The 17,122-nt window shown below is 45.1% G+C and overlaps 6 protein-coding genes across 9 annotated transcripts in view; 3 read left to right on the top strand and 3 right to left on the bottom strand.

Moving 5' to 3' along the window:
* Positions 1–385: 385 nt before the first annotated feature.
* Positions 386–2,967, bottom strand: LOC6573959 (sphingomyelin phosphodiesterase). The gene is made up of 4 exons (XM_001999982.4): positions 1,871–2,967; positions 1,084–1,801; positions 856–1,005; positions 386–789 (listed from the first exon to the last, which is right to left on the bottom strand). The coding sequence occupies exons 1-4, from the start codon at positions 2,890–2,892 to the stop codon at positions 685–687; spliced, it is 1,995 nt and encodes a 664-aa protein (XP_002000018.2). The 5' UTR covers positions 2,893–2,967; the 3' UTR covers positions 386–684.
* Positions 2,968–3,688: 721 nt separating this feature from the next.
* LOC6573958 (RING finger protein 37) lies at positions 3,689–6,189 on the top strand. The gene is made up of 2 exons (XM_001999981.4): positions 3,689–4,801; positions 4,887–6,189. Exons 1-2 carry the CDS (start codon positions 4,088–4,090, stop codon positions 5,655–5,657), a joined length of 1,485 nt encoding a protein of 494 aa, XP_002000017.2. The 5' UTR covers positions 3,689–4,087; the 3' UTR covers positions 5,658–6,189.
* Positions 6,190–6,330: 141 nt separating this feature from the next.
* Positions 6,331–6,993, top strand: LOC6573957. The gene has a single exon (XM_001999980.4). The coding sequence runs from the start codon at positions 6,403–6,405 to the stop codon at positions 6,925–6,927; it is 525 nt and encodes a 174-aa protein (XP_002000016.1). The 5' UTR covers positions 6,331–6,402; the 3' UTR covers positions 6,928–6,993.
* On the bottom strand, positions 6,946–9,198 carry LOC6573956 (28S ribosomal protein S18c, mitochondrial). Of its 2 annotated transcripts, none has more exons than XM_001999979.4 (2): positions 7,464–7,570; positions 6,946–7,410 (listed from the first exon to the last, which is right to left on the bottom strand). In XM_001999979.4, the coding sequence occupies exons 1-2, from the start codon at positions 7,495–7,497 to the stop codon at positions 7,001–7,003; spliced, it is 444 nt and encodes a 147-aa protein (XP_002000015.1). In that variant the 5' UTR covers positions 7,498–7,570; the 3' UTR covers positions 6,946–7,000. The 2 variants fall into 2 exon arrangements, 1 of the variants encoding a protein (XP_002000015.1); XR_006356974.1 differs by having other exon boundaries at positions 7,242–7,410; positions 7,464–9,198.
* Positions 9,199–9,451: 253 nt separating this feature from the next.
* Positions 9,452–13,136, top strand: LOC6573955 (116 kDa U5 small nuclear ribonucleoprotein component). 2 transcript variants are annotated; one of them, XM_001999978.4, is made up of 7 exons: positions 9,452–9,606; positions 9,783–9,897; positions 9,956–10,627; positions 10,689–10,780; positions 10,850–11,041; positions 11,103–12,605; positions 12,664–13,136. In XM_001999978.4, the coding sequence occupies exons 2-7, from the start codon at positions 9,784–9,786 to the stop codon at positions 13,019–13,021; spliced, it is 2,931 nt and encodes a 976-aa protein (XP_002000014.1). In that variant the 5' UTR covers positions 9,452–9,606; position 9,783; the 3' UTR covers positions 13,022–13,136. The 2 variants fall into 2 exon arrangements, with proteins under 2 accessions (XP_002000014.1, XP_043864349.1); XM_044008414.1 differs by having other exon boundaries at positions 9,456–9,541.
* LOC6573954 (tubulin beta chain) overlaps positions 13,123–17,122 on the bottom strand; it is a 29,790-nt gene continuing 25,790 nt past the window's right edge. Inside the window, exons 4-7 of one of the 2 annotated variants that reach the window (XM_044008415.1) lie at positions 15,568–15,735; positions 15,181–15,445; positions 13,417–13,739; positions 13,123–13,346 (exon numbers count right to left, since the gene is read on the bottom strand). In XM_044008415.1, the coding sequence (XP_043864350.1) occupies positions 13,254–13,346; positions 13,417–13,739; positions 15,181–15,445; positions 15,568–15,735 (849 nt within the window). In that variant the 3' untranslated portion in view covers positions 13,123–13,253. Of the gene's footprint in view, positions 13,347–13,416; positions 13,740–15,180; positions 15,446–15,567; positions 15,736–15,863; positions 16,032–17,122 lie in introns of both variants that reach the window. The other variant, XM_001999977.4, reaches the window with a different exon arrangement.

The following is a 17,122-nucleotide window of genomic DNA, read 5'->3' as shown; positions in this document are numbered from 1 at the left end:
GCTTTAAATGTTATAACCGTTAAACATGATTGATACAACAGCACAAGAGATTTTTATGGTAAGTAATAAATTATATAAAATATCTACGGCTACCAAATTGTTTGTTTGATAAAAGAAATGGAGAAAAAAGAAAATAGAGAGCTATATTTATTACAGTCCGTTTATTAAACAATTAATAGAAAAGGTAGCTCATATAATTGTAATCCCCTTAACGACTTGGCCACTTCAGGCACTTGATCTGATATGAGTCCATCTGATTAGCACTAAAAATAAATACAAAGGCTCCACGCACACGTGCAGAACTGCTCAACATTCGATCAAGATTCGAGCCCTGACTTTGGCAATAAACCAGAAAATCCATATAAATAAATACATATTTGTTATATACAACAGCAACTAGGTTTTATGTCTTTATTGGCTAATTTTCGCTAATATGATGCTTAGGGCTGATTAGGCTAACCCACAGTGTGAGCATGACACAGGCCCCACATGTACAACAGCCTCTGGCAGTCGATAAGTGGACGAAAATAATAGATTAACAAGGTGACATAAACAAGATTATGTGTGGGTGTGTGTGTGTGTGTTTTTGTGAATATATTTTGGATTTTGTACTTAATCATGATAGTGAGAAAATGGTATGTGCGATTATATAAGTTATTATTAGTGTATTACAGATAAAAGTCTCTAGAAGCCAATTCGCATGGCGAGAGCCAAGGCCAAGAGTGAGCTAATACTCAAAGCGCCAAGCACTGCCGCTCCATCATCCTTTTCCTCGGGCTCATTGTCCAGCTGTTGATAGCGGATGAAAGGTTATGATTAGTTGAATGAAATGCTTTAACTGCAGCGACAACTTACGGCTTCGAAGAGACGCTGCTTGAGCTCCTCGCAGCGCTCCTTCTGGTTGTTCACTGTCGTTGCGGCACGGCAAAGTGAGCCGGCCAAGCAATTGCGATCACAGCCGCTGGTCAACTGGGGCTCCGCCGAGGTGACCCTGAAGCGCCAATACTGCAACGGGAAATGAAATGAATAAGGAATATATATTTATTTTATATATGTATAGGAGTAGCTCCAGCAGCAACCAACCTTGCGCATCAGGTCTGGCTTGTCGGCAAAGTCGTCCAGCAATTTGTCAATGCCAGCGGGACTCAGATCTTCGGTGAACTCTTTGGCGAAATCGTACTCCAGGAACCAATTGGGCTGCTCAGCGGGCTTCTTGTTGGCTTCGTTCAAATCGTAAATATAAGTGTGATGGTTGGTCACATCGTACGTGTCCGGATTCACAGTGTACACCCTGTAATTGGGATTCTTGTAGCTGAATGTGGTCAAGGCGCCGCCATTCCAGGAAACCGCCGTAGCGTGACCTTGCTCCGAATAGTGCACATTCAGCTCATCCTTGTGCGAGTGACCATTGAATATGCCACTGATTGTCTTGTGGAAGCGGGTGATACAGCGGTTATACTCCCGGGCCCACACCGACCAACAGGTGCCGTCGCCCGAGGGTATGTGGTTTAGCACATGGACGTGCTCACCGGCGGCCTCGGCGGCCAGCAAGGTGTCGTGGAGCCACTGCAGCTGAGGTATCTTGTTATTGCCGCTGTGATACAGCCAGAAGTTGTCCGTGTAGCAATCATTGCCGTTCAGCGCAATGATGCGGAAACCCTTCTCTGGCGAAACAGTATAATAGCCACCCTTCAATATGGTCTCCTTGGTGTCTGCCGGAAGCCACTTGGACCAGTCGTTGTACAAGTGCTCGTACAGCCACTTGGTGCTGATCTCATCCGGCACTCCTTCGGGGCTGAAGCTGTAGCCAAATGGAATGGAGATTTACTTATGTAAGAAGGAAAAGAAGAAGGAGTATTTATTTACTCACAGATTGAGTGGGTGTGGCTCATGATTGCCAATGCAAGGAAAGACGCGTGTCTCGGGAAACACTTTGATGAACTGATCCGTAACCTTGCTCAGCACTTCAGAGTTCTTCTTCACAGACGTTCCCCAGACCATGTGGTCAACGATGTCGCCAGTTTGATAGATATATTTGCAGTTCACTGTCTTGGCAGCGTGATCCAGCGCCGACTCAAATGATCGCCAGGGCAAGTCGCAATCACGATAATCGCCCCAGAAGCCGGCAGCATCGCTGGTGCCCTCCGTGGTGCTCTTCTGCCGCTGACAGCACAGCGGCTCAGGACAGGCCGCCAGACTGCCCGGCTCATACAGCGGATCGTGGTGAATATCGCTGAATTGGCATATTTTGAAGTCGTTGGCACTGTGAGTGGGCGTGTCCGACTTGGGGCCGGTTGGTGCGGGGACTTTGCCGTCGACAGTCAAGGTCCAGTTGTAGGCTGGGTTGCTGCCCGTGTTGCAGAAACTGACCTCCATGAAGAGGGAGCAAAAGCTGTGTGAGTCCATCTCCGAGTTGTGCATTATGTACTCCACAGTTGGTAGATTGAAGTCGATCAGACCCTCGCACACCTCCTCCGTTTGGAGTTCCATGCGGCGGCACACGTCCATCGCAATCTTCTTCATAAGCACAGCGCTGTCTTCGCCATTCAACTCGCCGCCTTCTTCGCGCACGGATCGAATGAAAACGTTGATCACAGAGCGACACAGTGTGCAAACGACAAAGCTATCGCGTGTCTCTAACTCGGGCAGATTCTTGGTAAATATATCCTTTTTGGTATGTGCCTTGGCCAGTTGTTGTGTTAGTTTTTGAAACGCTGGAGTTTCCACTCCGGTTGTCAAAAAGGTATAGTACTCTTGCTCCAAGCGCTGAGCCACATCATCGGAGATGGCCGAGAGCACTTTATCCTCCAACTCGAAGTCCATCGGGACTCCTGGTAGATGAACTGCCGTCGCAGCAATAAGACCACACAGTAACACAATCAACGACTTCATGGCGTTCACTGATCTACTAACAGACCGTCGCACCTGAACACCAATTTATAGGTTTTGAATGACCACTAAGAGGGCCTTATCATCAGATAGCGTACCCATTCAGAGTTTTTACTCTTAGCAGTTTGATAAGGATTAATCTATTTATTTTCAGTAATGAAGCTAATAAGTGATTAGCTAGTTAGTCCAAGTAGACTAACTGCAGTTTTATTCTGTATCTAAAAGCAATTTAGAATAATAAAACATTATAATATTTTATTTTTAAAGTACTTTGCAGTAAACTATTTGCAGATAAGAAAATTTTACAATAACTTAAGAGTTTAGACTAAGAATAGACCTTTTCTGTTTAGATACTTATTTACATACATGACATATGGCATGTTATTGCATAATTAATTGGGAGAAAAAACAAAAAAATATAAACCCCCAAGAATACTTACTACAAGCTAAATTTAACAATAAATACTAAAAATTACAAATTTATGAACTTTTTTGAAAATCAGAAACGCGCCTAATTTCGATTGTTATTTTTTATGATATCGCTTGCCATTGTGAACATATAAATAATAAATCGATAACACATTTGAGTTATTCTCCACGAAAATTGCACGGATTTGTTTTGGTATGCCATTTGAAAAATAAAGTATCAAATGCACCAAGAAAATTTTTCAAAAGCCAAAGAATACAAGAAAACTTTTAGAATATAATTAATAAAATAGAAAAAATAATTCCATCTAAGCCATTAATATCATTGAATATTTAAAATACCAAACATGCTCTGGCATTTGAAGCATTGTTGTGTGCGTGCATGACAACCCTGCTTTAAGGCAGCTGGCATCATAATTCTAAACAGCTGAGTTATTAGCCATTAAAACACGAGAGAAAAAAGACGGAAAGGTTTTGTAAAAAGGCCAGTATCTTTGGAAAAATTGCAGAAAATCGGAAAAACTAATAGATCAATTAAGGCGTTAAGAATATTTTGAATCGCTGCGCTGCGTGTGTGTTGTAACTGTGTGCGTGCATGTGAGGCGTGAGTAATTGTATGCGACAATAGCAAACACAGGAGCCAGTGACGCCATTTTCTGTGCGAATTAGCAGAAAAAAATCTGAGCAGGTGGGGCAAAACAGACGCAACGGCAACGCCGCGTGACCAATAACTGAGCAACGAAGGGAACGGACGCATACATAGAGGCATTCAATGAGCAGTCTAATCAACTTTCTTAATCCGAAACTAAAGCCCTCTGTGGAATGCGATGCCATCTGCGAGGATGGCTACACAGCTGCGAATCTCATATCAGACAATGAGGAGCACATCGAGCGGGGGTTTATGTGCTTCGCTGTATGCAAGCCGCCCGTTGATATCGTCTTTGACTTTCCCAAAGCCATCGATCTGAAGGTAATTAAGCTATGGCCCAGCTCCGGAGCTTTGCGATCCACGGGCTTCGAGGTGCATGGAAAATATGATGGCATTTGGGAGCGTGTCGCCTATGTGCGTGACCTTCCTAAGGGTATGGACTCGGTAACGTTTTGCTATCAAAGCGATTACAATTCGCGCAGCAGTGCCGCAGCCGCACAACAGCGCAGCGAAAAGGTATTCTTTTTCAAGACGGCCCACAAGATATTGGGCGCAACGAACAGCGTGAAGATTGTGATTCGAACTACTGAACGGTGTCCGCCTGTGCTGCGTAAAATACAAATGTGGGGTCTGCCTGCCCGCAGTCTAGATAAGGCCGATCGCGAGCTAATGAAAACTATTTGGAGTGAGATAAGTGATCCGTATGGCCTCAGGGACCAAGCACAGCAGCAACAGGCAGGCCAGCGTTCGCCCTCGCGTCACATTCCGGAACTGCGCGAGCAGTCGAGGCTGGAGATACCAGAGGAGTTTCTTGATTCTATAACCTGGGAATTAATGGTGCGTAGTTTGTATTGCTCTACAGTAGCTCTAACTCACGTTCTCGTTGTCTTCCCCTCTCTTTCTCGGGTTTTCTTTTTTGTAGATATTTCCCACGGTGTTGCCATCGGGTAAAGTGGTCGACCAATCCACCATTGATAAGCACTCGGAAGAGGAGGCCAAGTGGGGTCGCCTGCCTTCCGATCCGTTCACGGGACTAGAATATACCTCACAACGCAAAGCAATATTAAACCTGGCGCTCAAGGCGCGTATCGAAAAGTTTCTAATGGAGCACTCGGAGCACTTCAAGTCTGCGCCACGCTCGCTGGGCAGCTCGCGTATGCGTCGCCGCCATGCCTCTCAGTTTGCTAGCCACATGTGCCTGCCGGGCAGCATGAGCGTCGGCACCTACTCCTCATTGAGTAGCGGTTACAAGCACCAGCAACGCAAGACCAAGTCAACAGTCACTGCCACAGCCACATCGGCATTCTCAGGTTCCCTTTCCCCAACATCGCCCCCCGCTGCTAAGCGCGCGCGACACAGCTACTCTGCGTATACAGTTAGCTCCACCGTCACCGCCAGCAGCGCCGATCAATCGCCGACGACCTCATCTGCCACAGGCACAACGTCTTCCATTGACCAGGCCATACAGCAGGCTCTGCAGAAGATCACCCGCTTCACCCAAGTGGTGCCCCCACAGCCTATGCAGCCGACTAGCTGTATCAACTGCCGCAGCAGTCAGTTTGCCTACGAGATTCGCACCTGTCGGCACCTGGTTTGCCGCGAGTGCCTCGTCATCCTATCGGCGTCGCAGAAGTGCGTGTGCAAGGTGTCTTTCCAAGGCGTTGACGTGGAGCGCTATCACAAGCTGCCGTAGTCGTGCCTATCCATACAGCATAGTCTCGTATTCTAGTGCTTCGATATAATTAGGTTCGTGTATAGGATTTTTTGTTGCCAATCTTCAATCTTCAGATACCAGCGAAGCGGCGCTATTGGGCGTTCTGGCTTTACTTATAATTTAATCTAATTTAATTTTTTCTTCATTTTAAATTGTGTCTTCTATTTCTTGATTGTTCAGTTCGTAAGTTCGTAAAAATAGGTCTTAGAATAATTTATATCATATCAGCGTCGATTTTAGCAAGTGCTGAGATTTTTTATTCGAAGCCAAATTACACTTGGAATGGCGGATTGGATGGATGGATGCTCATTCCCAATTATCAGTATCAGGTCACACTTAGTCGGCAATGCGATTAAACTTACATTATATAGTATATGTATAATCATAGAGCAGATAAAGCGCGCATAATTTTTGTAGACTTTATACAACCCACAATTGGATGGACGAGATCAAGCGCGAAGTTTATATATTCATAACATAATAAAGTTAAAAAAAAAAAAAAAAAAAAAAATATTGCCTTTAACTAACTATATATAACTTGCTAGTAGAAAGCTTGTATCGGGGGCTCTAGGCAACTGTTATACAGATCAAGTTGAAAGATTTGAATTTTATGACAATGACACAACTGCATATGTATGTGTGTGTGAGCTAAACAGTTCAACAATTCGATTGTCTGGCAACGCTACCTAATAATCAGACATTGTAATAAAATAAATGCATCTGAATGGATGAAAATATTAATGTTACGCCACAGCCAAGACGTCGTTTGGGATTAAGATTAGTAAGAAAAGCCAATACGACGCCTGGAGTTCGTCAACAAATAAAAAAACTGGCTGCAACACCACAATTCACTGAAAATAAAGAAAAGTCCTCTGATGCTATTGAAACTCCACGTGCGCTGCCGCTACAGCTAAAGGCAAACTCAACCAATTGTCGACGTCCTGGCTTGGCACGCAAGTGCAGAGATCTGACTAAGAAGAGACTGGAATTCGTCGTTGCTGAGAAGCCTGTGGAGAGGCCTAAGACACCAGAGCAGGAGTCGCCTGCGGAAAACACAAAACCCCAGCTTAACACCTGGAGAGAGCGTCAAATAATTGAACTAGAAGCCGATATAGATACATGGAGAAATGGCTTTATTGCTGCAATGGATGATCTACAGAAGCTGGTGCAGCCTAGAGTTACCAAACAAACGTTGCTCGCCCAATTAGGCATACCTCTAGAAATGCTTAAGTACTTGGATGAAGACTGACTGATACACCAAATTACATACAATTAATATTAAAATGTATTTCGGCAAACAAAACAAAACGAAAAACGTGTGTCTAATATTTATGCGGGCGCACGGGCTTTTCAGGATCGAAGAGTTTGGGATCTTGCAGGAAATCCAAGTCTTTGTGGTAGCCCGGCATTAGCAGGCAGCGCTGGGCGCGTACTATCGCCTTCTCCACGTCCTCCTGTTTCTGCTTGCATAACCCGGTTATGTGGCGGCCGTAAATGCGACCCGTGTAGGGCGATTGGAACTGGGACAACAGCTTCACGTTCTTGTAGTGCGGCGTTATGTTGTGCTTGCACAATATGCACAGCTGTGGGTCCTTTTCAAAAGGATTTGGTATATCAATGGGTTCGTCGGCATTTTTTGTTGTCGATGTGTTTTCCGTCTCACTCACAGCAGGCGCATTGGCGAACGAGCGAGGTAATAGTTGTTGCGTGCCTCTTAAATGGACAGCATTCACTAAGTAAGACACAGTTATAAATATGCTTTTAGTTTATTAGATTATCATTTACCATTTCGAGCGATAAGCCTTGTTAACTTAAACATCTTTAATATTTTCGCTTTCGGTTGATAGGGCTGCGAGGCACACCAGGTAGAAGAGTAAGAATGTTGCCAGTAGATATATTTCAGCAGCTGTTTGCGCATATGCCAGCCCTGGTAGCTGCAACTCAACTATCTGGCAGCCCTTGGCGGTTTATTTAAATAATGTTTCGACATTGAATATATAATTCAAGTGCAAAGACTTTTAGTTATTTTTATGATATAGATATATGAGTAAATATGCATGGTCCCAAATAAAACAACTCGGTTAATATTTTTTTCACTATTTTTTATTTACTCCCAATCCAATCAATCCCAATCCGTTTCGGGCATTACATCTGAAGAATAAGTGAACTTTCTCGGCTTAGGTTGAATTATATCATCAACAAATACAGCATTTTTTACGGTAGTTTTAGCTGTCACTGCTGTGGTCGTCTCTTGAATAATAGCCCTAGTAGTACTTTCAACTGCAAAAGTGTTTGCCAGAGTAAGTGGAATTTCAGTTGAATTACTTTCAGATGTTTCGGTTGTGGATGTAACTGCGAGAATTGTAGTTGTGTCTGGTTTATCAGTTGTAGTGTCCTGCTGAGAAGATGTTCTTGATGGCGATTCAGTTGTGGATATAAATTTGGTTGTGTCTGGCAAATCGATTGACGTCTCGGTTCGAGAAGATTTAAATATAGGCAGAGAAGTCGTTTCATCTGCTGATTCGTTTGAAGTCACTGTCTGGGAGTATGTAGTTCCATCAGTTGTGGATATAGCTAAATTCGTAGTATCTGGTAAATCGATTGTAGTTGTTGATTCGGTTGTGTATTGCATTGTAGTACTAGCAATGTTTGTGGTAGATTCTGTTTCAGCTGACGTTGATGTTTGCGGTTCTTGAGTTGTGGAAATGGAAACATCGGTTGTTGACTGGGACAATGTTGTTGGCAACGCCCAATTTATATTGGTGGTGACATCAATCGTTGGCGTTGTTTCCGTGGCCAATTGATGTAAACTTTTTAGGTTTTCCATTTCGGTTGTCGCTTCTGGCTGGGTTGATGTTGGTTCTGTAGTAAAATCATTTCCAGCGGTCGTATCCATGAAAGATGTAGAGCTTGTTTCGGTTATTGATTCAGACTCAGGTGCTAGTGAGCTTGTTGTAATGGTAGCTTCAGGCGTTGGCTCTGTTGTGGAGCTATTTGAATAGTCCTCTTCGGTGCTCGAATCTTTGGTATTGATATAGTAATAAGGTGTGGTTGCTTCGAAGCCTGGCGTTGTTCCAATTATAGTTAGCAATGATGTGGACATCTCGGGAATTTCCGTGGTACTCGCGGATTGTTCAGTAGAATAATTTGGTATATCACTAATTACTTCGATATCGTCTTCAGCATTCCCCCAATCGAAATCATTGGTGGGCGTTTGAGTTGTGCGCTTTGGCACTGCCGGTAATAATAATGCTGGAGGGATTTGCAATATATTTGTCTTGTTTGTTGGCCTATACGGCACATATTTCTTCACATTATACGGCTTGTGAATGCTGACGTAATATTTTGACAATGTAACTAGGTCCTCGCGGCTGGCAATGGTATTTGGAAGAGTTGCTGTGTTTTCAGCAATTACAACTTTTCCAGCAATAATAGGGATTAAAAGTAAAACTGGCAGAACAACTAGCAACACATTCATATTGATGTGCTTGTAAGGGAACTACGCGGTTAACTAATTACCTCAGCAATCTGTTGGTAAGATGAAATCTTTATCTGCCTACCTGATCTACCCAGCAGCACCTCTCTCTTACCTGTTTTAATGACTGTTGAGGGATGGTCAAAGCAATTATGGTGCAAAAGGAAGGTTGCAAAAACAAAAAAAAAAAAAAAAAAAAAACAGAAAATTCAAATATTATTTTTGCCGCCAGGGCTGCATTACTTATTTGTAGTTGGCAACTATACCGAATATTGCCTTTGGTCACACTGTTGCCGGCCAGCTGTTTGCTTGATTTCGAAGAAGAAGAGCGGCGTGCATCGTATTCCGCGTTTTCTGTTGAAAATATTTATATTTTAATAAATACCAGGTATAACCCATTGCAAATACGCTCCATTCTGCTTCAAATTAATAAACAACAACTTTATAATCGAGGTAAGCAGCTGGAGCCTCTAGTTGTGGTCATTCGGCGATGCCGGTTTAGCTGAGTAAACGTTTGGCAAAATTTTCATTAGGGTGACCCATGTTTTTAATGCACCAATTTTAGAATCCCATTAGAGTGGATAAAAAATGTTATTAAGTATTTAAATAAATTTGTATGAAAATTGCAGAATGGATTCTGATTTGTATGATGAGTTCGGCAACTATATAGGACCTGATTTGGACAGCGACGATGATGATGACCAAAGTATTTATGGTCAGCCCGATGTGCAAGATGATCAAGATGTAAGTACATAAGAGACCTAAATTATTCCATTGGTTTTACATATAAAACATGTTGCAGGAGGATGCCATGGATGAGGATGAAGCGGAGCCACAAGATGATGAAGATAAAGAAGTAACAGCTGTTGTGCTACATGAGGATAAACGCTATTACCCATCGGCCGTTGAGGTGTATGGGCCGGACGTGGAGACGATTGTGCAGGAGGAGGACGCACAACCGTTGGACAAGCCGCTCATAGAGCCCGTGAAGAAGTTGAAATTCCAGATTAAAGAACAGGATCTGCCCGAAACTACTTATGATATGGAATTCATGGCAGACCTCATGGACACGCCACCCTTGATTCGAAACGTTGCACTAATCGGTCACTTGCACCATGGCAAGACCACGTTTGTGGACTGTCTAATACGTCAGACGCATCCGCAGTTTGAGAACATGGAGGAGCGCTCGCTGCGCTACACCGACACGCTATTCACGGAACAGGAGCGCGGTTGCAGCATCAAGGCCACACCGGTTACGCTTGTCTTGCAGGATGTCAAGCAGAAGAGCTACTTGCTAAACATCTTTGACACGCCCGGTCATGTGAATTTCTCGGATGAGGCAACCGCTGCTATGCGCATGAGCGACGGCGTGGTGCTCTTTATTGATGCGTCCGAAGGAGTCATGCTGAACACCGAACGTCTGCTCAAGCATGCTGTACAGGAGCGGCTGGCGATCACTGTTTGCATCAACAAGGTGAGCTTATTGAATGTATATGCATACTAATTTATAGTTGCTAACTTAATTCCCATTTAAGATCGATCGCTTAATTTTGGAGCTCAAGCTGCCGCCTCAAGACGCTTACTTCAAGCTAAAGCACATTGTCGAGGAAGTCAACAGCTTGTTGAGGTTTGAGAGTAGACATTTTCATATTGAGAATCCTTTTTAATGACAAATTCTTTCTTTTATATCTAACAGCACCTACGGCAGTGCGGATGATAATCTGATGGTTTCGCCTGTGCTAGGCAACGTTTGCTTTGCAAGCTCTTTGTACGGCTTTTGTTTTACCCTAAAGTCCTTTGCCAAGCTCTATGCGGATACGTATGAAGGCGTGAATTACAATGAATTTGCCAAACGTCTATGGGGCGACATGTACTTCCATAGCAAGTCGTAAGTTTGGATTTGAATGGTATCCAAGTGTTGATCAAATAATCCTTAAATCCCTCAACAGGCGAAAGTTTACCAAGAAGCCGCCACACAACTCGGCACAGCGCAGTTTTGTGGAGTTCATACTGGAGCCCATGTATAAATTGATTGCGCAAGTGGTGGGCGACGTAGACACTACGCTGTCGGACACCTTGGCAGAGCTGCACGTGCGCGTGTCAAAGGATGAGATGAAATCCAACATACGGCCATTGCTGCGCGTGGTGTGCAATCGTTTCATGGGCGACTGCAGCGGCTTTGTGGATATGTGCGTGGAGCACATTAAGTCACCGCTGGAGAATGCCAAGCGTAAAGTGGATCACATATACACTGGCCCAAAAGAGGGCGATATTTATCGTGACATGATATCGTGCAATCAGTACGGCACCCTGATGGTCCACAGCTCGAAGATGTATCCCAACGACGACTGCACTTTCTTCCAGGTGCTGGCTCGAATTGTGTCCGGTACACTGCATGCTGGGCAAGAGGTGCGCGTGCTGGGCGAGAATTATACACTGCAGGACGAGGAAGATTCCCGGATTCTTCAAGTCGGTAGACTGTGGGTCTATGAGGCGCGCTACAAAGTGGAATTGAATCGTGTGCCCTCGGGCAACTGGGTGCTCATCGAAGGCATTGACCAGTGCATAGTGAAAACATCCAGCATTGTGGACATCAATGTGCCCGAGGATCTTTACATATTCCGGCCGCTCAAGTTCAACACCCAAAGCATCATTAAGATAGCTGTGGAGCCGGTGAATCCCTCAGAGCTGCCAAAAATGTTGGACGGTCTGCGTAAAGTGAACAAATCGTATCCTCTGCTGTCCACCCGTGTCGAGGAGTCAGGCGAACACGTTATCCTGGGCACTGGCGAGCTGTACTTGGACTGCGTCATGCATGATCTGCGCAAGATGTACTCGGAAATCGATATCAAGGTGGCCGATCCGGTAGTGGCATTCTGTGAGACCGTTGTGGAGACCAGCTCATTGAAGTGTTTCGCCGAGACACCAAATAAGAAGAACAAGATAACCATGATATCGGAGCCGTTGGAGAAGGGCTTGGCCGAGGACATCGAGAACGAGACTGTCTGCATCAATTGGAATAAGAAGCGCATCGGAGAGTTCTTTCAGGTCAACTATGATTGGGATTTGCTGGCAGCCCGTTCCATTTGGGCTTTTGGGCCGGATAGTACTGGACCCAACATTCTGGTGGATGATACGCTGCCCTCCGAGGTCGATAAAAATTTACTGACTGCGGTCAAGGACTCCATAGTGCAGGGCTTTCAATGGGGCACACGCGAGGGACCGCTCTGCGAGGAGCCCATACGCAATGTTAAGTTCAAAATTCTGGACGCCGTCATAGCCAATGAGGCACTGCATCGTGGTGGCGGCCAAATCATTCCCACAGCCCGTCGTGTCGCCTACTCAGCTTTCCTCATGGCCACGCCCCGTTTGATGGAGCCGTATCTGTTTGTCGAGGTGCAGGCACCTGCGGATTGCGTCTCAGCGGTCTACACTGTCCTGGCGCGTCGCCGGTAAGTTTGTTAAGATATAGACTTGCTTGAGGTGTATTCATTTCATCCATGCTTGCAGAGGTCACGTAACACAAGATGCGCCAGTCTCGGGTTCTCCTATCTACACAATCAAAGCATTTATACCCGCCATTGACTCGTTCGGATTTGAGACAGATCTGCGAACGCATACCCAAGGCCAGGCCTTCTGCCTGTCTGTATTCCATCATTGGCAAATCGTGCCAGGCGATCCGCTGGACAAGAGTATTGTCATCCGCCCGCTGGAGCCACAGCAAGCCTCTCATTTGGCTCGTGAGTTCATGATCAAGACACGCCGACGCAAGGGTCTCTCCGAGGATGTGTCCATCAACAAGTTCTTCGACGATCCCATGTTGTTGGAGCTGGCGCGACAGGATGTGCTACTCAACTATCCACTATAATTTATAGTCTCTAACTATCCAATAAAATACTGCATTTTCGATCGGGAACAGATCCTTGACCTGTTTTTAACAGCAACTTGGAAATGAAAATGCATTCGTCATAAAGAAAATGAAATACTATGTTTACTGTTTATTAACTTTCATTACTTGTGTCTACACAACTGTAAACCTAGTTAAATAGATAGATAGTTCAGCAGATAACAAGTAATACTCGATTATTTCGAGTACTTGCTTAGGCAGCGCCGTTCTGCAGTGCTTCTGACTCGTAGGCCTCCTGCTCGGCCTGCTCGTCGTCGAATTCGACATCGTCGTCGGCGGTTGCTTCCTGGAAGGAGTGGAGGAGTATGCGATTATAGGCAAAGGAAATTAATAAGCTCAAGCTGAGTGTGTCCCACCTGGTACTGCTGATACTCGGATATCAGATCGTTCATGTTGCTCTCCGCCTCGGTGAACTCCATCTCGTCCATGCCCTCGCCGGTGTACCAATGCAGGAAGGCCTTGCGCCGGAACATGGCCGTAAACTGCTCGGAGATGCGCTTGAATATCTCCTGAATGGCCGTCGTATTGCCAATGAATGTGGCCGACATCTTGAGCCCGCGCGGCGGAATGTCACAGACGGCCACCTTCACATTGTTGGGTATCCATTCGACAAAGTAGCTGCTGTTCTTGCTCTGCACGTTGAACATCTGTGTGTCCACCTCCTTCATGGACATGGGGCCTGTTAATTATTAAGAGTGCAGCGTAAAAATACTTGAACTCTGCTTCTGGTGGCAGCATTTTTCCGCTTTCTTTCACATCAAAAGCCAAGATGGCTTTGATGCGTCAAGTAAATCCCCAAATCCCTGAATATGAAATACTAAACGGCTTCTAAGCCCTGACAGCGCACTTGGCCACCTGGGCTATGCTTGTGCTGCTCCTACCGCTCCTGCTGCTGCTACTTCTCATTCAGCTTCTGCTTGTGTCGATGCCGGCGCTCTTAGGCGTAAGTCTAGTGGGTGCGCCGGAGACGGGGCCTGCAGGTGGTGGACACCAACAGAAGCAGTCCCATGAGGCAACTAAAAAAGCTGTTTAAATTCTTGTTGCTTTTTTTTTCTGCGCTTCCCTGTTTAGTTTCTTTTTTTTTTTTATTTTAGCTGGCGCTCATTTTTGTGATTAATTATTTTGTAAGCGCGGACAAACGGTGGAGGGAACGTGGAGGAGCAAGTTGGGCGACAGGCACTGCCGCTGCAGCCTTAAGCCACGTTCAGCATGATTAGTTAAGGCCCAAAAGCCGTGTCAGGCGGCGGTCGCGGCACTGGAACTGCGCCGGCGACTGAGATGGGAATTGGGATTGGGATTGGGACTAGAGCCGAGACTCGCAATTCCCCAATGGATCTTGAAAGTAAATTTCTAATTACGCGCGTTTTGCGAGTCATCAGTCAAAGGCAAAGTGCGTGCGGCCGGGGGCGGAGGCGTTGGCGGGGTCGTTCGAGTGTTCGGCTGTTAGGCACACAAGGAATAACAAATGAAATATTATGCGGCATACTTTCGGGCGCCGCAGCGCAGCAGTTTATTAATTTAAAAATTAGCGCGAAAAAATGCGGCCCCCTGCCACGAGAAGCAGGGAGCAGGAAGCGGCAAGCGGGACAGGCAGCAGGACAAGGGCGACAAACAAATTTGCGCTACGTGCGCGCTGACGGATTGCAGCCTTTTTAGCCGCCTGTCGACGTGCATTAATCATTTTTAGTGGCACCCATAAGTAGGCTTTGCGTTTGCTAATAAAATTGTCGTCGGCGCGTCGCGTCGCGTCGCGTCGCAGCGGCGTGACTACGTGACTACGGCTGAGGCCTACGCAGCGGACAGGTGCGCCAACCGCTGTCCATGACAAAGCGACTAAGTTGGACGGCCCTAAGCTGCGTTGCCTGCGCAATGGACGTTTAAGCCTAAACCACACGCACACACACATACACACACAAACACAGAGAGAGTTGGCCATATCCGCGTTTGTTGCTTGTTGTTAAAACACCATTTTTCTCTGTCGGAATGTGGGCGCGGCCCGCCCTTCACGTGAGACCCGTCAAAGAGCACGTGGGGCCGCCCTGCCAAGTCATGTCAACGACACCCAAAAGTCAACCCCATAATCGTGTCCATTTATCAGGGCAAAAGGTTGGAGCACTCACCACGGAAGATGCAGGCGACGGTTAGGTAACGTCCATGCCTGGGATCGCAGGCGGTCATCATGTTCTTGGCATCGAACATCTGCTGGGTGAGCTCGGCGACAGTGAGGGCGCGATATTGCTGCGAGCCCTTGGCCGTCAGCGGCGCAAAGCCGGGCATGAAGAAGTGGAGGCGCGGGAAGGGCACCATGTTCACTGCCAGCTTGCGCAGATCAGCATTCAGCTGGCCTGGGAAGCGCAGGCAGGTCGTCACGCCGGACATTGTGATCTAGGGGCGAGAGAGATGCCAATTAGAAACTGTTTAGCTAAATATAAATAATATAGAGGCATCATTTGTTGTTCCTGAGTTGTGCAGTGAGTCGTCGTCCTCATCCATTGCTAGTTACTTACAGACACCAAGTGATTGAGATCCGAGTAGGTGGGTGCGCCCAGGCGTAAGGTCTGATAGCAAATGTCGTACAAGGCCTCGTTGTCAATGCAGAACGTCTCATCAGTGTTGACGCACAGCTCGTGCACCGAGAGAGTCGCATTATATGGCTCAACGACCACCTCCGACACCTGGATGGCAACAACAACGTGGACAACGGACATGTTGTGTGGGCACAGGGAAACAGGGTGTGGATGGATTCACCGAACACAAAACCGAACAAACACATTAGTTAATCTGTTGGTGGGAATTCACTTACGGAAACCAGATGATTCAGATCGCCATAAGTGGGCGACGAGAGCTTCAGCGTGCGGAAGCAGATGTCATAAAGCGCCTCGTTGTCAATGCAGAACGTCTCATCCGTGTTCTCCACCAGCTGGTGTATGGAGAGCGTCGCATTGTACGGCTCCACGACGGTATCGGACACCTACGTAAGTGACAAGAGCAAACAACGGCAAACGGCAAACGACAGCAGAAACGGCGCAGGTGACGCATGCAAGAAAATAAAATAAGCAAATACATATATTAATTGCAAGAGTTAATCATAATCTAATTGGATGAATGAATTTGTTTATGTACTAAATAATTAAAAAAATAAATAAATAAATAAATTGCATTCAAATAAAACTGGTAATCAGTCAATAGTCCCTAATAGATTAGTCTACCTATTTAGCGAAAGTTTAAATAAACTCAATTAAAATATATCTTGTTAAATAATTATAAAGGTTATCAAAAAAAAAAAAAAAAAAAAAAAAAAAAATGAATTATTATATATGTATATATGAGCTTCTGAGACGGCACTTAATTACAAATTTTAATTATTAATTAAATTGATTGGAAATAAATATATATTTATATACCCTATGATGCATTGAGTATACTAATACAGTAGAATCCGGCTATAACGACTCCGCTTATACGTCTCCGTCCGTACGGTACGACGAAAATTCTGGTCCTCAGACAAAATTTTATGAGCAAACTTATATGATTAAAGCGTTTTCCGGGTATACTTTCATTATAGCGGGATTCTATTGTATATAGCATCGTAATACATATATCATCCTCGATATTCTGTGCTGATCCAATATAAATTCTAATCTAATTTAAATTCTTATCAAAAACTTTAAATTTATATACATATTTATTGTTATATTAAGAAACTTTTTCTAATAATTTTCATTGAGTGTCTGAGTTAGCTTTGAGCTCCATCAGTTTATTGGTTATCCTGTACATCAATTAGACAGCTAAATTGCAGCTTTAATCTTCAAACAGTGCCTGCTATTTATGGATTTTGAGTAACTTAATTAAGCTGCAGTGTCAACAGAAAATGCATATGTTTCGTTCGGTCTCTCGAATGCAGAAATTAGAGATTGCATTCGATTCTCTGAAATGTGTTTTGCATTGCTTTGCGATGCATCGAGTGAAGTACATGAAAGTTGCATTTCAGACGATAACTAAATGGAAATGGATGGGGAAAACGTGCTGCCCCTTAAGGATATGCACCTGCTGCAGTCCCCA

Source organism: Drosophila mojavensis, unplaced genomic scaffold (genome assembly GCF_018153725.1).
Source record: "Drosophila mojavensis isolate 15081-1352.22 unplaced genomic scaffold, ASM1815372v1 contig_277, whole genome shotgun sequence".
NCBI classification, from domain to species: Eukaryota; Metazoa; Arthropoda; class Insecta; order Diptera; family Drosophilidae; genus Drosophila; species Drosophila mojavensis.
Note: the sequence above shows the minus strand (reverse complement) of the source record. Positions and strands in the feature narration are given on the sequence as shown.